This window comes from Chelon labrosus (assembly GCF_963514085.1).
Source record: "Chelon labrosus genome assembly, chromosome: 18".
Lineage (NCBI taxonomy): Eukaryota > Metazoa > Chordata > Actinopteri > Mugiliformes > Mugilidae > Chelon > Chelon labrosus.
In genome coordinates, this window is record NC_140351.1 from 19878480 (window position 1) to 19896248 (window position 17769).

Genomic DNA, 17769 nt, shown 5'->3' on the forward strand with positions numbered 1-17769 from the left:
AAAAGGGAACGGGAGAGCAAACGGGTACGTGTTATGACTGATTGACTCGCGGTGTGTGTGAGCAAGCAGCCCACACAACAGCAGGTGATCAGGATTAATAACTACAGGCCACGTTATTAATGGCATTGTGTTGTAATAAGAAAACTCATTTTTCACTCCCCAAACCTAAAGGTTAGGATGAGAAATGGCCAAAACAGGTGTAGCGTAATAGCTCTCGCCCTATCTGAAACACGCGACCCCCGCGACACTGTCACGGATAAGACGTTCATCTTTATGTATGGCATTATTGGATCTAAACCGTGCACTTTATTCTCGCTGACAGTGATTTAATTCAGCTTTAAATGAAAGTGTTTCTCGCCCCCACCTCATTTCAACCCCTTTCTCCTCTGCACCTTTGGAGGGCAGTACAGCGGGAGACAGAGGAGAAAAATCAATTCGCCATAAAATTAGTTATTAAACCTTCTCCCAGAAGGTTGCTGCCAAGAAATGTATGTGGTAGTTTTTAATTTATTTTTTTCAATTTAACTTAAATGTGAATCAGATAAAAGTCACTCGCTGACAAGATACTGATTGACCTGCTCCTCTGTAGGCTGGACGCTTTAAGCGGTCTGAAGTTCCCCCAATCTGCTCTGAGGAGGTTTGTGCTTGAAGTGGGTCTGAGCTTTCAGGGAACGAGACATTGATTTTTGACTGATTCACAACTCTCTGCTCCTACTCAAAAAAAGGGGGAGGTAAATATAAAGATTTTCTCGTTGCTTACTAACTTTTAAATTAATCGTTTTCAGCGATAAAAGGCAAATGAACAATTATGAGGAGAGGATCTCCATTAACAGAGCATTCGCCTCACTACGATGAGCAGCACAGAGGTGATTTGAGGAGGAAAACAATCCTTCAAGAGGGACAGATTCCAAGTCCCTTGCTAGAAAAGCGTCTGCCACGCTCAAGCATCCTTGAGCAAGAAATGAAATCCCCACCAGCTGCAGCGATAATGTTAGCGCAAGAGCTGTAAAGGAAGAAAACACGATGCACGAAAAACAAGACTCCATTATGTTTGTCTCTGTTTTAAAGGGCAATTTATCTCAGAGCCTTCACACACATTTACATAAAGTGTAACATTTATCTTGATGGCAAACTTTGGCAGCTCCTTACCGTTGAGCCACTTGGAGTTGTACTGGGCGGTGCGCAGCGGTGGCAGGCCGCCCAGGCTGCGGTAAATGGCGGGGTCTCGTCCAGAGAAGTCCATGGCGGTGGCGGCGTAAAGCTCCCCGCTGGAGGTGATGAGGGCGGTGGAGTTGTGGAGCGGGTTGTAGGGACACCGAGCCATTCCACTGATCTGATCGTGGATCTCCGTCAGATTGGTCAGCTGCGATGCAGAGAGACAAGAAGATGATGCAGGAAGTTTGAGCGAGGAAAAACGGAGGTGACGGGAAGCAGGCATTGCCAAGAAACTAGGAAATGATTCAGATTGTTAGTAATAAGAGTGTTAAAAATAAGATGCAGTCCCATTGGAATAAGATGCACTTTCTTATTGTTTCCACATAATAGATTGTTGCAGCATAACCGGCATAAGAATATAGGCCGGCGTATCAAAGGGCAGCATTAAAATGCAAACTGGAGGAGTCTGGTAATGTTTTGTTTGTTCCTGCCAATATGCAAATGGGGCAGACGAAAAAAAACCACTTCATCTCATTATGTTTTGTTTGGTTTACATCGACTGTGAAACACACACAAAGATATATACGAGCAAAACCTTCAGTAGCAGGAAGCATAATCAGAAAACACATTTAGAATCATTAGTAACGTCAAACACACAGCACAGCAGCTGCTTCGATGTTAAGAAACCACCTGTTAGGAAACCAATAAAATTTCTAAAACAGGCTTCTTAAATCAACGCACTCCTGGCTGCAGTGTTTCATGGTTTGGTGTTTGATGTCTCTGCTGGATGGCCAGCTGTTTGTCTGGGTATAACATTATTATACCACATCTTTGAGAATCCTTTCTCAGCTCAAAAAAGGCCTGATGCGAGATGCAGTCTTCTGTCGCGCGGCGCCTTTGAATACGAAGCCAAATCCAAACTCCCCGGTTTTTAAAAATACTTTACAGCATGACCCTGGCTTAGCCCCGACATGCTGCACTGATTCCTACTTAAAAAAAAAAAAAATTGCAGACCGTAGCTCTGTGACTCGGCCTTGAATACTAAAATATGAGTAATGCAATTTTTAAATCCAAGATGTAATTATATTTTATGGTGCAAAAGTAAACACAGTATAAGGGGGATTAGCTCGTGGTTTGTGCTTCCGTCCAAGTTCATCTAAGTTCCGAGGGCATGTGCATGATGCAGATTGCACTAATCTCAGGTTTAGAAATGCGCAAATGATCATGTAAATGATTCTATTCGCAATTACTTTTCTATCAGTCACTCGGCCTCCGCATCTTTGATTGCGCCGCAGAACGTCCAGTGACAGCACACGCCTGGAATGATTTAAATCTCTTCTCTCTCGCCACACATTTCACTGACTGAATGATATGTGGATTCCCTCCCTTCTTCCATAAAGAAGACCCGACTCTGTTCTGGGTAGTGCACTGGTGGAACCGCTCGACTCCTTCGGCCACTTTCCTGGAGCTGGTCCATTTGGATCTGGGTTTAAATCCTGTTCAAACCAAACCACGACAAAACAGAGCCTTGTCTGAGCTCAGATGAAAGCCTGGTATTGACGCTTTCTGTGGGCCGGAACAGTCATTTTAAGGTCAATTGGGTCGTTTAGAAAAACTAGAGGAGGAGTGATAAATACTGCAGCGCATCCGTTGCATTTTGAGGAAACGAAGTGAAAGTCGTCTCTGTAGTGGTCGCGGCAGCTGCGCGAGCAGGACACTGAAACGCCTCTGATGGAGAGTTTTTAGAAAGAGACAGCTCAGAGTTTAGCTGTGAGAGCCGGTTGCTACTGAGACACTATTGTTGCTACTGGGAGAATTTTTAACCATGACAGGAAACCTAGCCACAAGCTCTATGTGTGATCTGAGATGTGTTAGTGGACAGGGTTGTCAATGGTATCCCACTGTGGGTGGCAGGCAAAAGACACATCACAGGAGCTATTTGTCAAGTGAGTGTGAGCAGAATGCCACACACAGCTTCTGTACACATTGCACACTGTAAGTTGCATACATAACATTAATAAGCTGTGTCTTGTGAGCTTTATTTCCGTCAGTGCAACAAGATGATTGTCTGTGAAGGTTCTGAGTCATCCAGGTCATTTTTGGTATATCCAAAAACATTAAAGAAGGGCAACTGGACTTGTAGAGTTACTTGAAGACGTTTCGCCACTCATCCGAGTAGTCACTGGCTCCTTCAGTTCTAAGGGACTGGTGGGGAGCTGAGGCTTAAGAAGGAACATCTGTGGGTGTAGCCCATCAGAGACTTGCTTGACTCGTGTCTGTCAATGGCTGGGTACTTACATGTCACTGTCCCTGTCCTCTTTCCCAAATGAATGGTCCTCTAATGACCCATTAACAGTCAAAGGCTCCAGATTCAAGGTGTGAATGGTGGTGAAGCTTCTTGGGGATAGAAGTTTAGACTGTGTTGTAAATTGATCGCAAATTGTATCTCAGTCCACCTCCTCTGTTTAGAGAAGGTTTTTCCAATCTAACATAAATGGCTTCCATTACTCCTCTTTCAAACCATGTGTCTTCTCTGGCTAAAATCTGTTGTCTTCAAAGGCCTTTGTCCTTCAGGTGTAGGTAGACTGGTTATAAAGCAGGTGACTGGCTTTTTAGGATAAGGGGAAGGGTACGTGCCGTACAAAAGTTCATCAGTGGTTACAGAATGACACTACATTTTAAAAGTTTCCATGCAATGGCTGTTGGAGGTAAAACTGAGCTCGGCGTCTATGTCCCGCAGTACCCTAAATGAGCCTTAAGATACAAGGTAAGTGGGTTCTCTCTCTTTCTTTTGACACCTCTGCTAATTCTCCAGTCAGATGCAATAAAACCATTACAGGAGAAGAAGACACAATAAAGAAAGCCAGTCAAATATCAAATGGTTAACAGCTGTTTAATCTAAAACCTCAGGAGCGCTTATTAAAGCATTAATATTCAACTCATTCCCCGTTCATCATCGCAGCTGATAGTAAATCTGTCTGAGCGTGATTCCATTGCCGCCGCCGTTCCCAACCCGTGTTTCACATTAACGGACATACAGTGGGTAAATATGACAGCGCCTGATGAAACACTGCTGTAATAATGTCATGACATTTCAACTATATGTATTTTCACAGCGGTAAACAGTCATTATGAGCCGGTGACCTTTGGATGCAGTGCTTTTGGACAAAAACAAATGTCATCATAATAGTAAACCCCTGGCTTCTTCTCCAAAAATCCAGAAGAAGGAGACGTAGATATCTGACATGGCCCTGTCGCTGTTCTAAGGTAGCTACAATACGCTGACATTTTGAATATTGCTCTATACTTAACATCACCGGGCATTTGTTACCAACTGCGACGCAGCAGATTATTTGACGCTTTAGTTGGAAAGAAACATGATCATTAGCGCAGTGCACTTTTATAATAAAAGGGAAAGGGCTGCGGTAGGTTGCCAACTGATGGCTAATAGACAAGAAAAATCTTGGGCTGCCCTTGCTGCGTCGAGAGTTGGCTGAAACACAATAGCAATGACTAAACATCCGCTCAGATGGAGGATTAAGAGCTACAGGTAATATAAAGGCACATGAGGGGGAGGAGTGAAAACCTTGCATTGCGCCAGAATAAAACACACTGCAGGAGAAAAAAAATGTGACAAAGAAGTGGAGCAAAGTAAAGTAAAGGCAGTAATTCATGAAGAAGGGCAAAGCAGCACACATTAGGCAAAGGAGTGTGTTTACTGGGAGGCCGACGCCATGATTATCAGGAGTAATAAGCTCAAGGCAATATTTTGATTACGACACTTAACAAGTTTGAGGTAACACGACTTCTTAAATAAGAGAGTTTAATGAGATTAAATTTATAATTAGTGTACATCCCTGACTGCACAACAGGAGGAAATGAAAGCCACAATAGCTTAGGGAGTGAGTCCGGTGATACCAAGATCATAACTAATTTGCAACTCAATTAAACGTCTTGATCATCCTTGACCTTTCCTTCTGACATTGTCGGCTCAACCAGCAACAGTTTAGTATAATTTCCAATGCTATTTTATTATACAAGAGTAATAACTTATTGAAAACCTTTCTTGCATAAGTCGAGAACAGCCATGGCTGTTGTCAGCTCCCATGCTGTACTGAAACATAGATGTGAGATTTTTGGAGGGACAGCTACACCTTGCAAGGCCAGACTAGTCTGAAAAAGTTTTTGTTTTCAGAAAACTTTGCTACCCGGTCTGGTTGTACTGAAAGATATTAATTATTGAAGATGCACCTAACATCACTGAATAATTGAGGAAAGGCTGCATTTCATTGCACAGAAATTATTATTTTCATTTGCAAAAAAGACGAATGTGTGCGTCCACCATTCATGATTCAAATGAGGAGGGCACAACTCAATGCTCGGATGGTATAAAGATAAATAAAAAAAAATAAAAAATATCTATTCATGTCCAAATGAATTCATTGTAGCATGAAAATAAACGCAATTCTGTTTTCCACAGGTTTCTTTCATATATTAAGGTCATCCTGTTTTGGCGTTTCTACCAAGAAACTCCTGTGATTTGAATCAAACTTTATTATGAATAATTGTCAAGTGTTCATAAGAAACCCAAGTTGCTAAATTGGCTATGAAAAACAATCCACTCACTACATGAAATTTCAGCCCATCTGACAACATAACCTGGAACACAACGGGCATGTGTTCAAGTGCAAGCCAGTTGATGCTCGATGAATTCTACTTCCTGCCAGAATGCGAGACACCTTTCCACTTAAAAACATGTCTTACCTGTGTATTTAAGCCGAGTTGGACCGAAAGATTTCTTTTTATCACCAGTATAGAGGCCACTGTCAGCCAACATAAAAATGGCGAGAGCCAACAAGAAAACGGCAACAACTAACATACGAACTTCATCACCAAGAACACATCTTATTGGGATAACTTGAGATGCCCAAACTCCCAGCCAGTGTGTTTGAAATAACACTCACTTTCACTGCGAAAAAAAATGGCTGGGGAGGTGTGTGAGGATTCTCAGGTCATGCTGTATCTAAAACAAAGCTAAAACAAAAGCGGTTGGGAGTTGGGAGTTCCTTCTTGAGCTACTTTTTCAGATCTAAATGACTGGTGGGGCAGTTAAGGCTTTTATTTAGAACATGTGGGTGATGTCCATGTTAGTTTCAGGTGGACACGCTCAGCAGATTTCTTTGTTTTGGCTTTGTTTAGATAGCCTGACTAGAACTAAACATGCTAGCCAATTAGCATGCTAGCTAATTCGCTAGCAATACCATAACGTTTCAAGTTGTAGGAGTCTAACAACTGACTTTAGTTGATAATATAATCATTAATAGTGATTCTTTTTTTATCCCTATCTCTACATTCATACATTGCTGCCAACGCTCACCCCTTACATTAAGAAAATAAACATAAAGTTTGGTTTAGACTCCTACAGCCGTTCTAGAAGGAGCCTACACCGTTGGGGGACGCACCAGTGAAAGCATTTATACTTGTGTGCTGGTGTGTGTCGGCAGTGTTCTGTAATGACGCCACTAAAATGTTAGGCAGTGACTAGTGAGCTGTGTCGAGTTTCACTTTGTACACAATTGCGAGTGCAACTGCCGTCCGGCGTAGGGTCCGGAGCCACACCGTATGTGTTATGTTTTGTTTTTTTTTCTGACCGAAATAGTTAATAATAGTTAATAATTTCAATAACTGGGTAAGGAATCATTTCTGTGAAGGTTCAGTGACATTAAGGTAGCATGGTAAAAACCAAGAGAAACCGTGCTGTTGGTCGTACCGTTCGGTTGGTGCAGATGGGGGTGAAGGCATTGGTTCCACAGGTAAACAGCCTGTTTCCATTCACCAGCAGCACCCTGATGTAGTTCTGGCACTCCTCCTGTGGAAACACACCAGCAAACACACATATCACCGTTAGCAGCAGTGCCATTATCCATCCACTGACAAACAGCAGCATTAGGCAGAGGGACAAAATTACACTTCATGAGAAAAACACATGGAACCAAAGGAGGGCTGACGAAAACGTGGCCAAGCTAGAGAGAGTCAAATCACGGCTAATGTCCACACGGCTTAGCCCTGTCACATCTTAATTCAGCAGGGACCAGGTCTGGAGAGGGATCTGAATAAGGTGGAGAACAGATAAATACAAGGGCCGTGGGAGAGGACCACTCAGGATTAGTTTAGAAAATTGCCTTGGCTCTGTTGACTGGTCAAAAAGCAGAAAAAAAAGCAGCCTCTCATATATTTCATTCATGTTTCTTTTATGCTCGCTCTCTACATTAATCAATTCAAAGCACTTTTCTCTAAATTGTGGTGAAGTACATGCTCGCCGCTCTGTTTTTGGCCCGCTCCTCCTTTGAGGTTTCGGCGTGCAGTTTCTTGCAAAACCACTCAGTACCTGGTTAAAAGCGCTCGACATATAAAACGCGACTGACGGAGGGAATGATTGATTGAATGATTGATTGCCGCTGAACGTTGTGAACTCTCAACATCATAGGGAGGCTTTCTGGTGATTTCCATCACCAAAAGTCATTCAGAAGTAAATGCAACAACAGTAGTCAGTATTCATGTCAGCGAAGGGCATTTATTTTTGTCCTAGGACAATGTAATAAACTCACAGGGTCCCCTCCATCTGTAAGGGGCCATGGCTGGGTTGGTGAGGGCCCCTCGTAGAAATTTAAAACCCTGTAAATCTGCTATTGTCTGAGCCACTTGAGGTGCCCAGGGCGAACCCTCCTCCCCTTGCTCCCCCTCTTGAGGGTCTGATTTAGGAGTGGATGGCATGGTAGCGGAGATGGAAAGAAGGCGGGGTAAGGGCTTTTATTCCCCCCTATCAAGATGAAGGCTGACTCATAAAACAACTCGTTTCCTGGTGCTAAGCACAGCTTTAAGTATGTGTGTATGCGTTTATATGTTTGTCTTCAAATCAGAAGATGTGCGCATGAGTAGGCACACTTGTAAAGACTGCCTATATAACCGAGCTTTTTGTGCAGCCTGTTATGCGCTGTATCCTTGTATGTGTGGGTGTAGGAGCGGGGCTGTGTCGCGAAGGGGTCGGCATAATTCAGTTCTTCTCCGCGGTTTGTTTCGGCGGTAAATAACGGCACATTTAATATTTGCCCAGCTTCACAGTCTTGACTTGTTTATGAAAACTTCCTGATAAATGTTCCGCTGCCCGTACTGTAATACAGAGGCTGCTGTGTGCTTGGCTCTCGCATTATAAAACAAAACAGAAGCGGCAATCAAGTCCTGTCAAGTCAATTTAACTCTCCTTTCTTCTCTCATATGAAATAAATCAAATACATGAGAGAAGAGAGTATACGTGCATTAGGGAAAAAAAAAATACAATCACTTGCAAATTCACTCAAAGCACAGTGATGGTATCTCTGTAATAGCTTAAGCGATGGTATATTGCTGCGCGTGCTTGGTAATAAACTATCGAAAGCCCTGTCAGCTGCTGGAGAATGAAGTCTTTTAATGCCATTCTTAGTGTACATCACAGGAACTGATCCTCAGAAGGCAATAGTGAGCAAAACAATTCGGCTTTGCCAGACAGCAGCGGCTCTCAAGGACTGAGGTAGCTTTGCTCTGTAATTTACAATGGCTATCTTCTGCCGGCCAGCCCGTGCATGCCTATTATGGGTCCCTAACCACCTTTCACAGGAGGATAAATACACAGCGGCGCGCACACATACACACAGAGAGCGAGGGATCAGGGCTGGGCAGTTCACCTACAGAACAAGTTCAACTTCAAACCATCTGTTCTGTAGGCAAGAGCATGCCAGCTAACCACATACAAAAACATACACTTGTGCACCGAGAGAAACTACTAAAACAATGGGAACTCCCTCTGTACACGAATCTATAAATACGATTTAGGTGCGGTTGGGAAGCTTTTTACTTCACATTAAGTTGATTTAAATCCTCTTTGAGGTCAATCCCACATACAAAGAAGGGATTCCCAGAGAGTCTATATGTAAGGATGAATCATTACATTATGTTTCATCATAACTTGACGGTTTGAATTTAGTCTGCTGTTTGGTTATGATGTGCTCTTTGAAACTGATCAGCTGTGTGTCTGTGACAATGCAAGGAGATCTGTGACTTTTTTTTTTTTTTTTGTTTCACAGCCAGTTATTATGTACCACCACTGCTGGTGGGAAAGTCCAACATCTGGGGCCTCCAGTTGCACTTGTAAACAGCATTCAATCATGAGTTATTTTTGTAGGTATCCAAACCCGTAGGAAAACGTTGAATAATCATGGAGGCTGCTGCAATTCAGAATACTGTGTACAATCGGTTTCACACATAAGTATCACTTTATTGGTAATCTTCTGGGGATCTTGGGTGTGTTATCAAATCAGAGGAAGGAATCCATAATTACCATGAGTAAAGCTTGGGCAACTTTATTTCGAGGCATGGCACGGAAGATGGCAATGCCAAATATTTGTAAGACCAAATTGCTGCAAATGTGATAACATTCACATCCTCATCTTGAGTTAAATGGCAGCATGCGATCATTTAGTGCTATGTGGTAAACAACCTTGAGCAAGTCACTGAACCCCCAGTCGCTCCCAGTGTTTGGCACTGGTGTGTGCTTGTGTGAGCGGATGGGTAGATGTGCCACTGTGACTGTAAAGCGCTTTGAGTTCCAGTAAGTAGAAAAGCACCAAATAAATACAAGGCCATTTAGTAATTTACTATTTACCGGCTGAACACCAGCACATTAGCAAAGTCGTGATCGTGTTAGCATGCTGATGTTACCGTTTAGCTCGTAGACAGTATAAAGATGGATGACAGAACAACCAACAAGTGAAGCTAAAGCAAGTAGAGCTCCCCCTGGTGACTGGCTGCAGTATATGTTATAAGCTCCACCCCTCCATGCTAGTGGATGGGACTCGGGTCAAACTAAAACACTAAAATACACATCAAACAATTTTTTCTCAAGCATGATTTCAGTCATTTTAGATAGTTAATATGATAGTTAATATGTTAATACTGATGCATACTCAAGCACTGCCCGTATCCCCAGGAAAATAGGTTCAGTTTGGCTAATGCAAGGAAGTGGGGATGCATTGTCCATATTTATATACAGTCTATGGTTTAGCTCAGATCACAGCATCACAGGGCTACTAGCATGGCAACTGACTGAGGTCACTCTGTTATGGTGTCAAAACACTAGCTGGAGGTGTGATTTCTACGCCACAAGGTTTCTTCATGCGCATCAAACAATGACAGCCAGATAGGATCATGTTCGAGTTAATGCTAATAAACGTTGAACAAAAGTTACTTTAATAGAAATTACAACAATGAGGAAAAAAGACAAGAAGTCGGAGGATATGGCGAGTTTATTTTCTATTTTCTGTGCTCGTTCACACGGACCAGGAGATACACTTTGAACCAGACACTGTTCTTAAAGTCTGTGTAGCTTTAATACGTAATAACATTTCTGGGGATTTCTGGCGTATCAAGCCATGCAGTGGAGTATGGAGCTATGGTGCACCTAAGCATATTATACTCAACACACAAGTATAAATTAAGCTTTAGCCCTATTCACACGGGATTAGTTTTACCTGGGGATGTCGTGTGATTTAGAAATTACCCCCCTCCGTCTGCGTTTCATGTGGCGCATTCGCATGGGATAAGCAAACCTTGAGATTTACTCAAATTTACGACGCATAGTTATGTCTCTGCTACTTTCCGCTTGACTCCACTGCATGTCAGAGGACATTTTACACTTTCTGACAGCTTTAATTACTTTGCAAATTCTAACTGATTAAAAAAATATATATATTTTTAACAATGAAAAAATAAAAGATGTGATAAGACTATTGATCCCGAGGAAGAAATTACGAATGACCTGCCAGTATTTAAATCAGCTTCATCTTCGCTAATGAACACATTAATGCTTGATTTAATTATTTCATCTGTCTAAAATGGGTGAACTTCCACCCTAATAGAGGCAGAAAAAAGTCGTAAAACTAGTGCCATGTGAATAGGGCTTTTGACGAGTTTGCATCTCTAAAACAACGTGTAGAGTTGGAAATATATTAGCATCTACATGGCACACATCCCTGAAACTGACTGTTCACTTAATCACCAGAATGTTTTAACTGACTTCATTAAAGCCAGTAAACTACTAGAGAAGCTGACTTCTTGACACCTTTTACAGCGGGCAATAGTGTTTTTTGTCTTTTACAACACCAAAAAGTTCTCAATATAGTGAGAAATGTCTGCTACAGCAGTGTAATATTGTGTTCGGGCGTCACTTAAACTCACCTCAGATTTTCCACGGCTGAAGCAGGCTCCCTTGGTGAATTCATCGCAGTGCCACTCAGCCTCCTGCGGAGACAGAGAATAGCAGCGTAAGGCTCACAATAAACCATCAAGAAGAAGCAAAAAAAAATTGGGTGCGATGTGAGCATGAAGCGCTTTGAAAACACTCAGGAAACCCAAACAAAACCATGCCCGGCTCTCGACTGTGGCAACATTCCCAGCATTTTGAAGGCAATTTGGTGTCTGGTGACAAGCCTGGCAATTCGCACGCCACAGAAGACTAGAAAACACACTTAGACAAAAGTAATGTGAAAACCATACAGTGACGAGCTGCAGAACTGATTCGTGGGCGCCGATAATTCTTGACTCGGGTGGGAGGAGCGGATTAAAACAGAAGTGAATGGTAACTGTTTTTGACATCGCATCTCCACTGTACTCTCAATCTCGAGCGTACACACTTACAAGCGCACGCAAGTTTTGGTAAGCCATGTTAAATGCAGACACAGAATCCAATTAAGGTGCATACCAAGCAGAGACCTCAAGAAACAAGTGGCAGGAGCGCGCAGAAGAACGTCAATTTGATTTATGTGTGAGGGAAAAGGAGGGATCTTTCGACATAACAGGCGAGTCCCTAGAGTAGGATGTCAAAGTGATTTACATGTGAGAGAGAAACAGGGGGATTTTAAGTTTTACTACAGAAGGGAGAAGAATAAGAAGAGAAAACCTCGACGTGTCTCCGCCGAGGGTGACGACACCGGTGTGCTTCGGATCCTACCATTTAATTTCATCGTGACCTCTGGGGAAGGGGGCCCCCCTCTTTGTTAAAATTCATGACATGAGTGTTGGCCCTGGGTCAGCGCCGGGCCACTACAACCATCGCGGTTGTGACAGGTAGAATTAGCTGTCGCTGGCACCAGCTCCGAGCGACGGGCAGAAAGAGGAATCCTTGACGGCAATAATGGCTGGCTCTGTGATACTCAATGGCAAGTCACGAAAAAGTCTCCAGAAGTAAAACTATTCAGCGTCCTTTTTGGCCACAGAAATACGCTTTTCCTTCAATAACGAGCGGCCAGAAGTGCAGGCTCCACTCCCTGAGGGAATATAGTAAATATCACTAACTGATAGAGAATATATTAGATTTCACCTTGGTATCAGGGGTGTTTTATGCCAGGACAAAGGGGGAAAGGAAAGCTGAATCCCCCTCAGCACTTAGGAGAACTTCCTTAATTTCCTCTTCAAGTTAACGTGTGTGTTTTATGACAAGGCCCTTGCTTTCTGCCTCAGCAGGCTTTGGGAGGCATAGCACTGTACTTACACACACATAAATGCACACACAGGCGGCAACAGAAGGGAGCTTAGAGGGAGGAAAGAGCTCAGGGTGTGTGGTACTATTCAGCGAGGATAAGATACGGAGCATTAATGGGAGCTGGCTTCCCTCCTCTGTGTGTGTGTGTGTGTCAGTTCACATTCCAGGCCAAAGCCGGCTATTCCGGGGCCACGCATCCACCGCAGCCACAAACCACACACATCAGCACAAGCAGCACAAGCGGCGCAGCCTGCACACACACGCACACAGCACCACAGCTGGCCCCGGCTGAATTCAATGTGGGCGCCGAAAAGTGCTTTCGTCAATCGCAACGGGGGGAGAAAACCTGTTAATGGCCTGAAACCTAACTCACTCGCGTTCTGCGTAAAAATCAATCGTAACACAATGCAAAATTACCACCTGAGATCGCATTAATGGGAGCGAAGCGGTTGCTTTTATCATTACAGGGAGATTATGCGATTCATCATCATTCAGCGTAGCATATTTTCAGAACACTACATATTCTTGTTACATCTTTAAGACATCAACGTTATGGCTACTGAAGGGTGATGTCCATAAGCCAGTAAGTGGGGAATAAGCTGGCATCATTGACCACTAAAGGCACCCAATCGGACTGCCCCGTCTCAAATGGTCCAGAGTACGGAAGAGCCACGCAATGGCAGTCACTAGTGTCATTAAGAAACATTAAAAGCTCATTAACATGCTATTGTTCAGCCCCTGTGCTCCAGAGATGAAGCTGTCGTGGACTGAAATATGTCTGGAATGTGCTGTCGTTAAATAATAATTTTTCTTGGCTTTACAAGAGGGAGCTGCCTTGCGGAGGCCCTGTACTGTGCTTCTGTCACCGAGCGCAAACTGTAATAAAGACGTAGAGGGGAAACATAGAAGATGAGACGGAAGGAATGAATTTAGCAAAGGGGATGAGGGTGTTGAATTAGAGCAGAAGAAAAAAACTGTATGTAAATCACCATTTGGAGAAAAGAATTCCGCTTTATGGAAAAGCTCAACATATACCGATGATAAAAGAATATTATAATTAACATAATTATTCAGCAAGCACGGTTGTCAGTTATAACTCCTAATTGCTAATGCTAATTACTGCAGTTCCTCAAATGGCCACTAGAGGCTGGTTCTAAAAGACATGACTGTCCATAGTCGTCCATGTTCAAAATCCAAAATCCCCGACTTTACAGCAGACATAAAATAAAATAAAATGCGTTTAGTTTCTATAGCTAATCTCCTCATTCGGGCCAACTGTGCGAATCATATCAAGACTTAGATTTATGCATGACTTAGAGAATAGCTGCTTTGAGTGACAGGAGGGTGAACTCTCCGGTCACCACCTGTCTGACTTGGCGTCACCCACACTCCACCTCGTTGCCCATTATTGAATCAGTCAAGAGTTAGGTGGAATGGCACAGCCAAGATGACAACGGCCACCCACACTGAGGGTTTGCTCATCTTTAAATCAATAGTCGTATCAGGTAGTTGGTGCAAGCCCCCAGCAATAGCGCTGGGCTGTGAGGCATTTCTGCTGCACCGGTCACACTCACTCCTGCAGGAACATGTGTAGCGCTCAGCTCCCAAAAACACATGGAATTCAGTCCGTTCGGACCAATACATTAGGAAAGTTGGCGGAAAAGTGGATTATTTCACAAACTTCGCATTGCGTCGAGACAACAGGAAGTTAGTGGCCCAGTGAGAGGACGTCTCTAATGAACACGCTCTCAAATAGCTCGAGTGGAAAGGGAATCTTGTGCATATTCTCTTTGGGCTTAAAAAGTTGGAAGCGGTGAGACATTTTTATGAGAGTAAATGTGGCACTATCTCAGAAGGCGTATCCAGTTTTCTTGGTGAACTTTGATGCGAGCCACTCAAGTAATTATTCTACCGTTCTTCGTTTTTTTTTCTTGCAACCCACTTTGTTTGGCAAAGTGGAGAGACTTATTATTACCAGAGGGTATACTGGCAAACACTTGAAAACAATACCTAAGTTGTAATGGACTGGAATAATCCTTTAAGTGAGATAAAGCGAGATTAAGATGCAGAAATCCAGAGTGCGGCAGAGAGAATTTGGCAGACGTTCGTCGTTTCAGGGAAGATGAAGAAAAAAATTCCTGATATGCCGTGCTCCTCGCGTCCACCCTCTCTCCTGCCCTCGTAATGGGTGCAGCCCTCAGAGATGAACCATTGTGCCCGGGCTTCTCGTCAGCCCTCACACTGAGGGGCTATTGTCGCCATGGGGTGGGTGCAGGAGAGCTACAAAGGGGGAGCGTGGGCAGAGTGGGAGATAGACCGAGACAGAGAGAAGGACGGAAAAAAAGGAGAATAAGGGACAAACAGACAAAAAAGAAAAAAGAAAAAAGAAAAAAAAACACACAACAAAGAGAAAACAGAGTCTAACTTAGGAGTCAGACAGAACAAGGGAGACTATGTGGGCAGAGTGAAGTAGTCGGTAAGATGGAGGAGGGAGAAAGAGAGGAGCTGAATTCCAAAACAGCAGTTTCCAGACATGATATGGAATTCGTTTTGCATAAAGAGGGTCCACACTGGCTGCTGACAGCCGTCTGGCTTTACGGAAACGACTGGCCGCGCGTCTCATTACAACGGGACGGCGGGTTGTGGCGCAAGGGCCGGACAAATCCTGCAGGGGAAATCTAATCTGTCTTATGAATAGCCGATATTACCTTCAGATGTGCTCGCACAATGTTTACCATTCAGTAGTGATGTCTGCTGATGTAAGCTGCTGAAAGATTTACACACGAAACGGGCCTGGGTGTCGCGTCTCAGCCTGAGCCTGAGTCACCGAGCGTGTCATCGTCACACCGTAAAACAGATAAGTCAGCGTAGAAGTGACCCCCCCCCCCCCCCGTGCCTCTCACTAACACTCACCAGCGTTTTGCGTAAATATGCCATCATCTCCGTGGCATCACGGAACGTGCGAGCGCCTGTATCTCCACCTCCTATCATGCCTTTTATTCTATGCATTTAAATGGCCGTGTTAGTGTTCCAGTAATTGAATTAGCAACGCTTCCCGAGCTAAATACGACGGCCTCTGTTAGCTACTGATTAGCAGGTCTAATTGTCTGGCTGACGGAGTGTAATTGCAAGAGATGGGCTCGTGAAATACAGCACGGAAGAGCGGAAGGAGCCTTTTGTTTTCTTTTAGACCCGCCTTCCTTCTTAATGGCACGGCAATACGAGGGGAAGCAAAGAAAAATGGAGGCACAATGTACATATCAACACCGTACAGTGTCTGTTGCCAAGGGGAGCTGTTATGGATAGTGTTTCTGTGTGCCAATGCAGGAGGAAATAGAGAGAGAGAGAGAGGGGGGGGGGGAGGCTGGAGTGGATCCCCTCTATTTTCTCCTCCTCGGCTGTATTGAATGGTGAACAATGCCACCGATCCTCCTCATCCCAGCGCTTATTGACTAATGCTGCTACACTGTGTTGCTGCTGAAGCTCTGCCTCATCGTCTGCATCCTGTTTCGATGTAGCACGGAAACACCACCCTAAAAGCGGATTCCTTTATTTATTTATTTTTATACATTAGTGCCTTTGGTTGGAATAATGAGAATTCAACAGGCTTTCATTGTGACTGAATATTCGGGCACTTTCGGCCCGCTCAATTAGGGCTTTTTCAGGAGCAGCATGGAAGTGTGCCGCTTTTTACCAGAGCAGGTGTGCAAGATGAAGCTACAAATGGGCAGAGGGGGATTATTTTATTTGGGTATTGAACAGCGTCAAAGGGGATAATTTGAGGAGCTTTAGGTGCGGACAGGAACACAAGGCTGAGTGGTGCATGGAGCTGGCTTGGCCATTCATCAGTCCTGGCAACACAATGGGAAATGGCCCTGCCAGCATTGATTTGCCTGCCCGAGGTTGGCAGCGGCTGAGTTCAGGGAACTGAATGAGAGACACCGGGGGCAGAAGGACAATACTGAACAGATGTGAGATGTAATGTGGGGTTCACCAGTAGGCAGGGAGAGGAAACTGTACTTTGCAGTTGCAGATTTCATTGCAAATTCTTTTGGCGGTGGTCACCCTAAATGTCTCATTAGTTGAGCAGAGTTAAGTCTTTTTTTTTTTTTTTTCTACACAACTTTGAAAGTAGAGCAAGGGGAAAAAGTATCCACCTTTTGTTCTTGACAGTGTTTTCCAGATCAGTGAGGAAGAGGGTAGAGGTTGACAGGGAGAGGAAGGCCTCTTCAGGCTGCTGAGACACTGCAGAAAGAAAAAAAAAAAAAAAAACTCCTGGACTTTTTAGATGTTAACTCGGCTCGCTGCTACTACGAGGAGGGCTGACTCATGCTTCATGGCCTGACTCTTCCCAGTTCAAGCCCGATCAGTTTCAGACCATTCTCAGAAGTTCATGTAATGTGGGATATTTTTTACTACGGTTTGGTAAATGTCCCTCTGGGTTGTTAAGGGTTCCTTAGACAAGCCTTTCTACACAGACCAGCCACAACATTAAAACCACTGACAGGAGACGTTAATAACATTGACCATCTTGTGACAATTCAGTGTTCTGCTGGGAAACTTTTGGACCTGGCATTCATGTGGATATTACTTAGACATGTACCACCCACCTAGACCAGACCAGGCACCCCCACCCCACAGCAATGACACTCATTGATGGCAGCAGCCATCCCCAGCAGGATGCAGCCTGACACAGACACACACACAGAAATGCTTTAAGAACAACTAAAAAAACATGAAGAACAGCACAAGGGGTTGACCTGGCCTTAGACTTGTAGTTCTTGAGATCGGTCTTGGTCTCGAGACCGGTCTTGGTCTCGAGACCGGTCTCGAGACGACTTTTTCGTGGTCTTGGTCTTGTCACGGCCCCGACAGTCTTTGTTCTCGGTCTTGTCTCGGTCTCGGGTCTCTCGGTCTTGCAATGTCTCGGACTGGCTGAGCAGTTTGGAAGGGATTTGTAACCTATAATATCCAGGCAGGCACATTTTTTTTTTTTTTTTTTTTTTATATCATTATACGCCCCCTTCAAGTACCAATCACAT

The 17769-nt window shown here is 43.9% G+C and overlaps 1 protein-coding gene across 3 annotated transcripts in view; it reads right to left on the reverse strand.

Moving 5' to 3' along the window:
* The window catches only part of sema5a (sema domain, seven thrombospondin repeats (type 1 and type 1-like), transmembrane domain (TM) and short cytoplasmic domain, (semaphorin) 5A), a 134308-nt gene that overhangs the window by 67924 nt on the left and 48615 nt on the right, over nucleotides 1–17769 (reverse strand). For all 3 annotated transcript variants that reach the window (XM_084566062.1, XM_084566060.1, XM_084566061.1), the window contains 3 exons: nucleotides 11425–11487; nucleotides 6926–7024; nucleotides 1150–1363 (listed from right to left, as the gene is read on the reverse strand). In XM_084566062.1, coding sequence (XP_084422188.1) covers nucleotides 1150–1363; nucleotides 6926–7024; nucleotides 11425–11487 — 376 coding nt within the window. The remainder of the gene's footprint in view (nucleotides 1–1149; nucleotides 1364–6925; nucleotides 7025–11424; nucleotides 11488–17769) is intronic.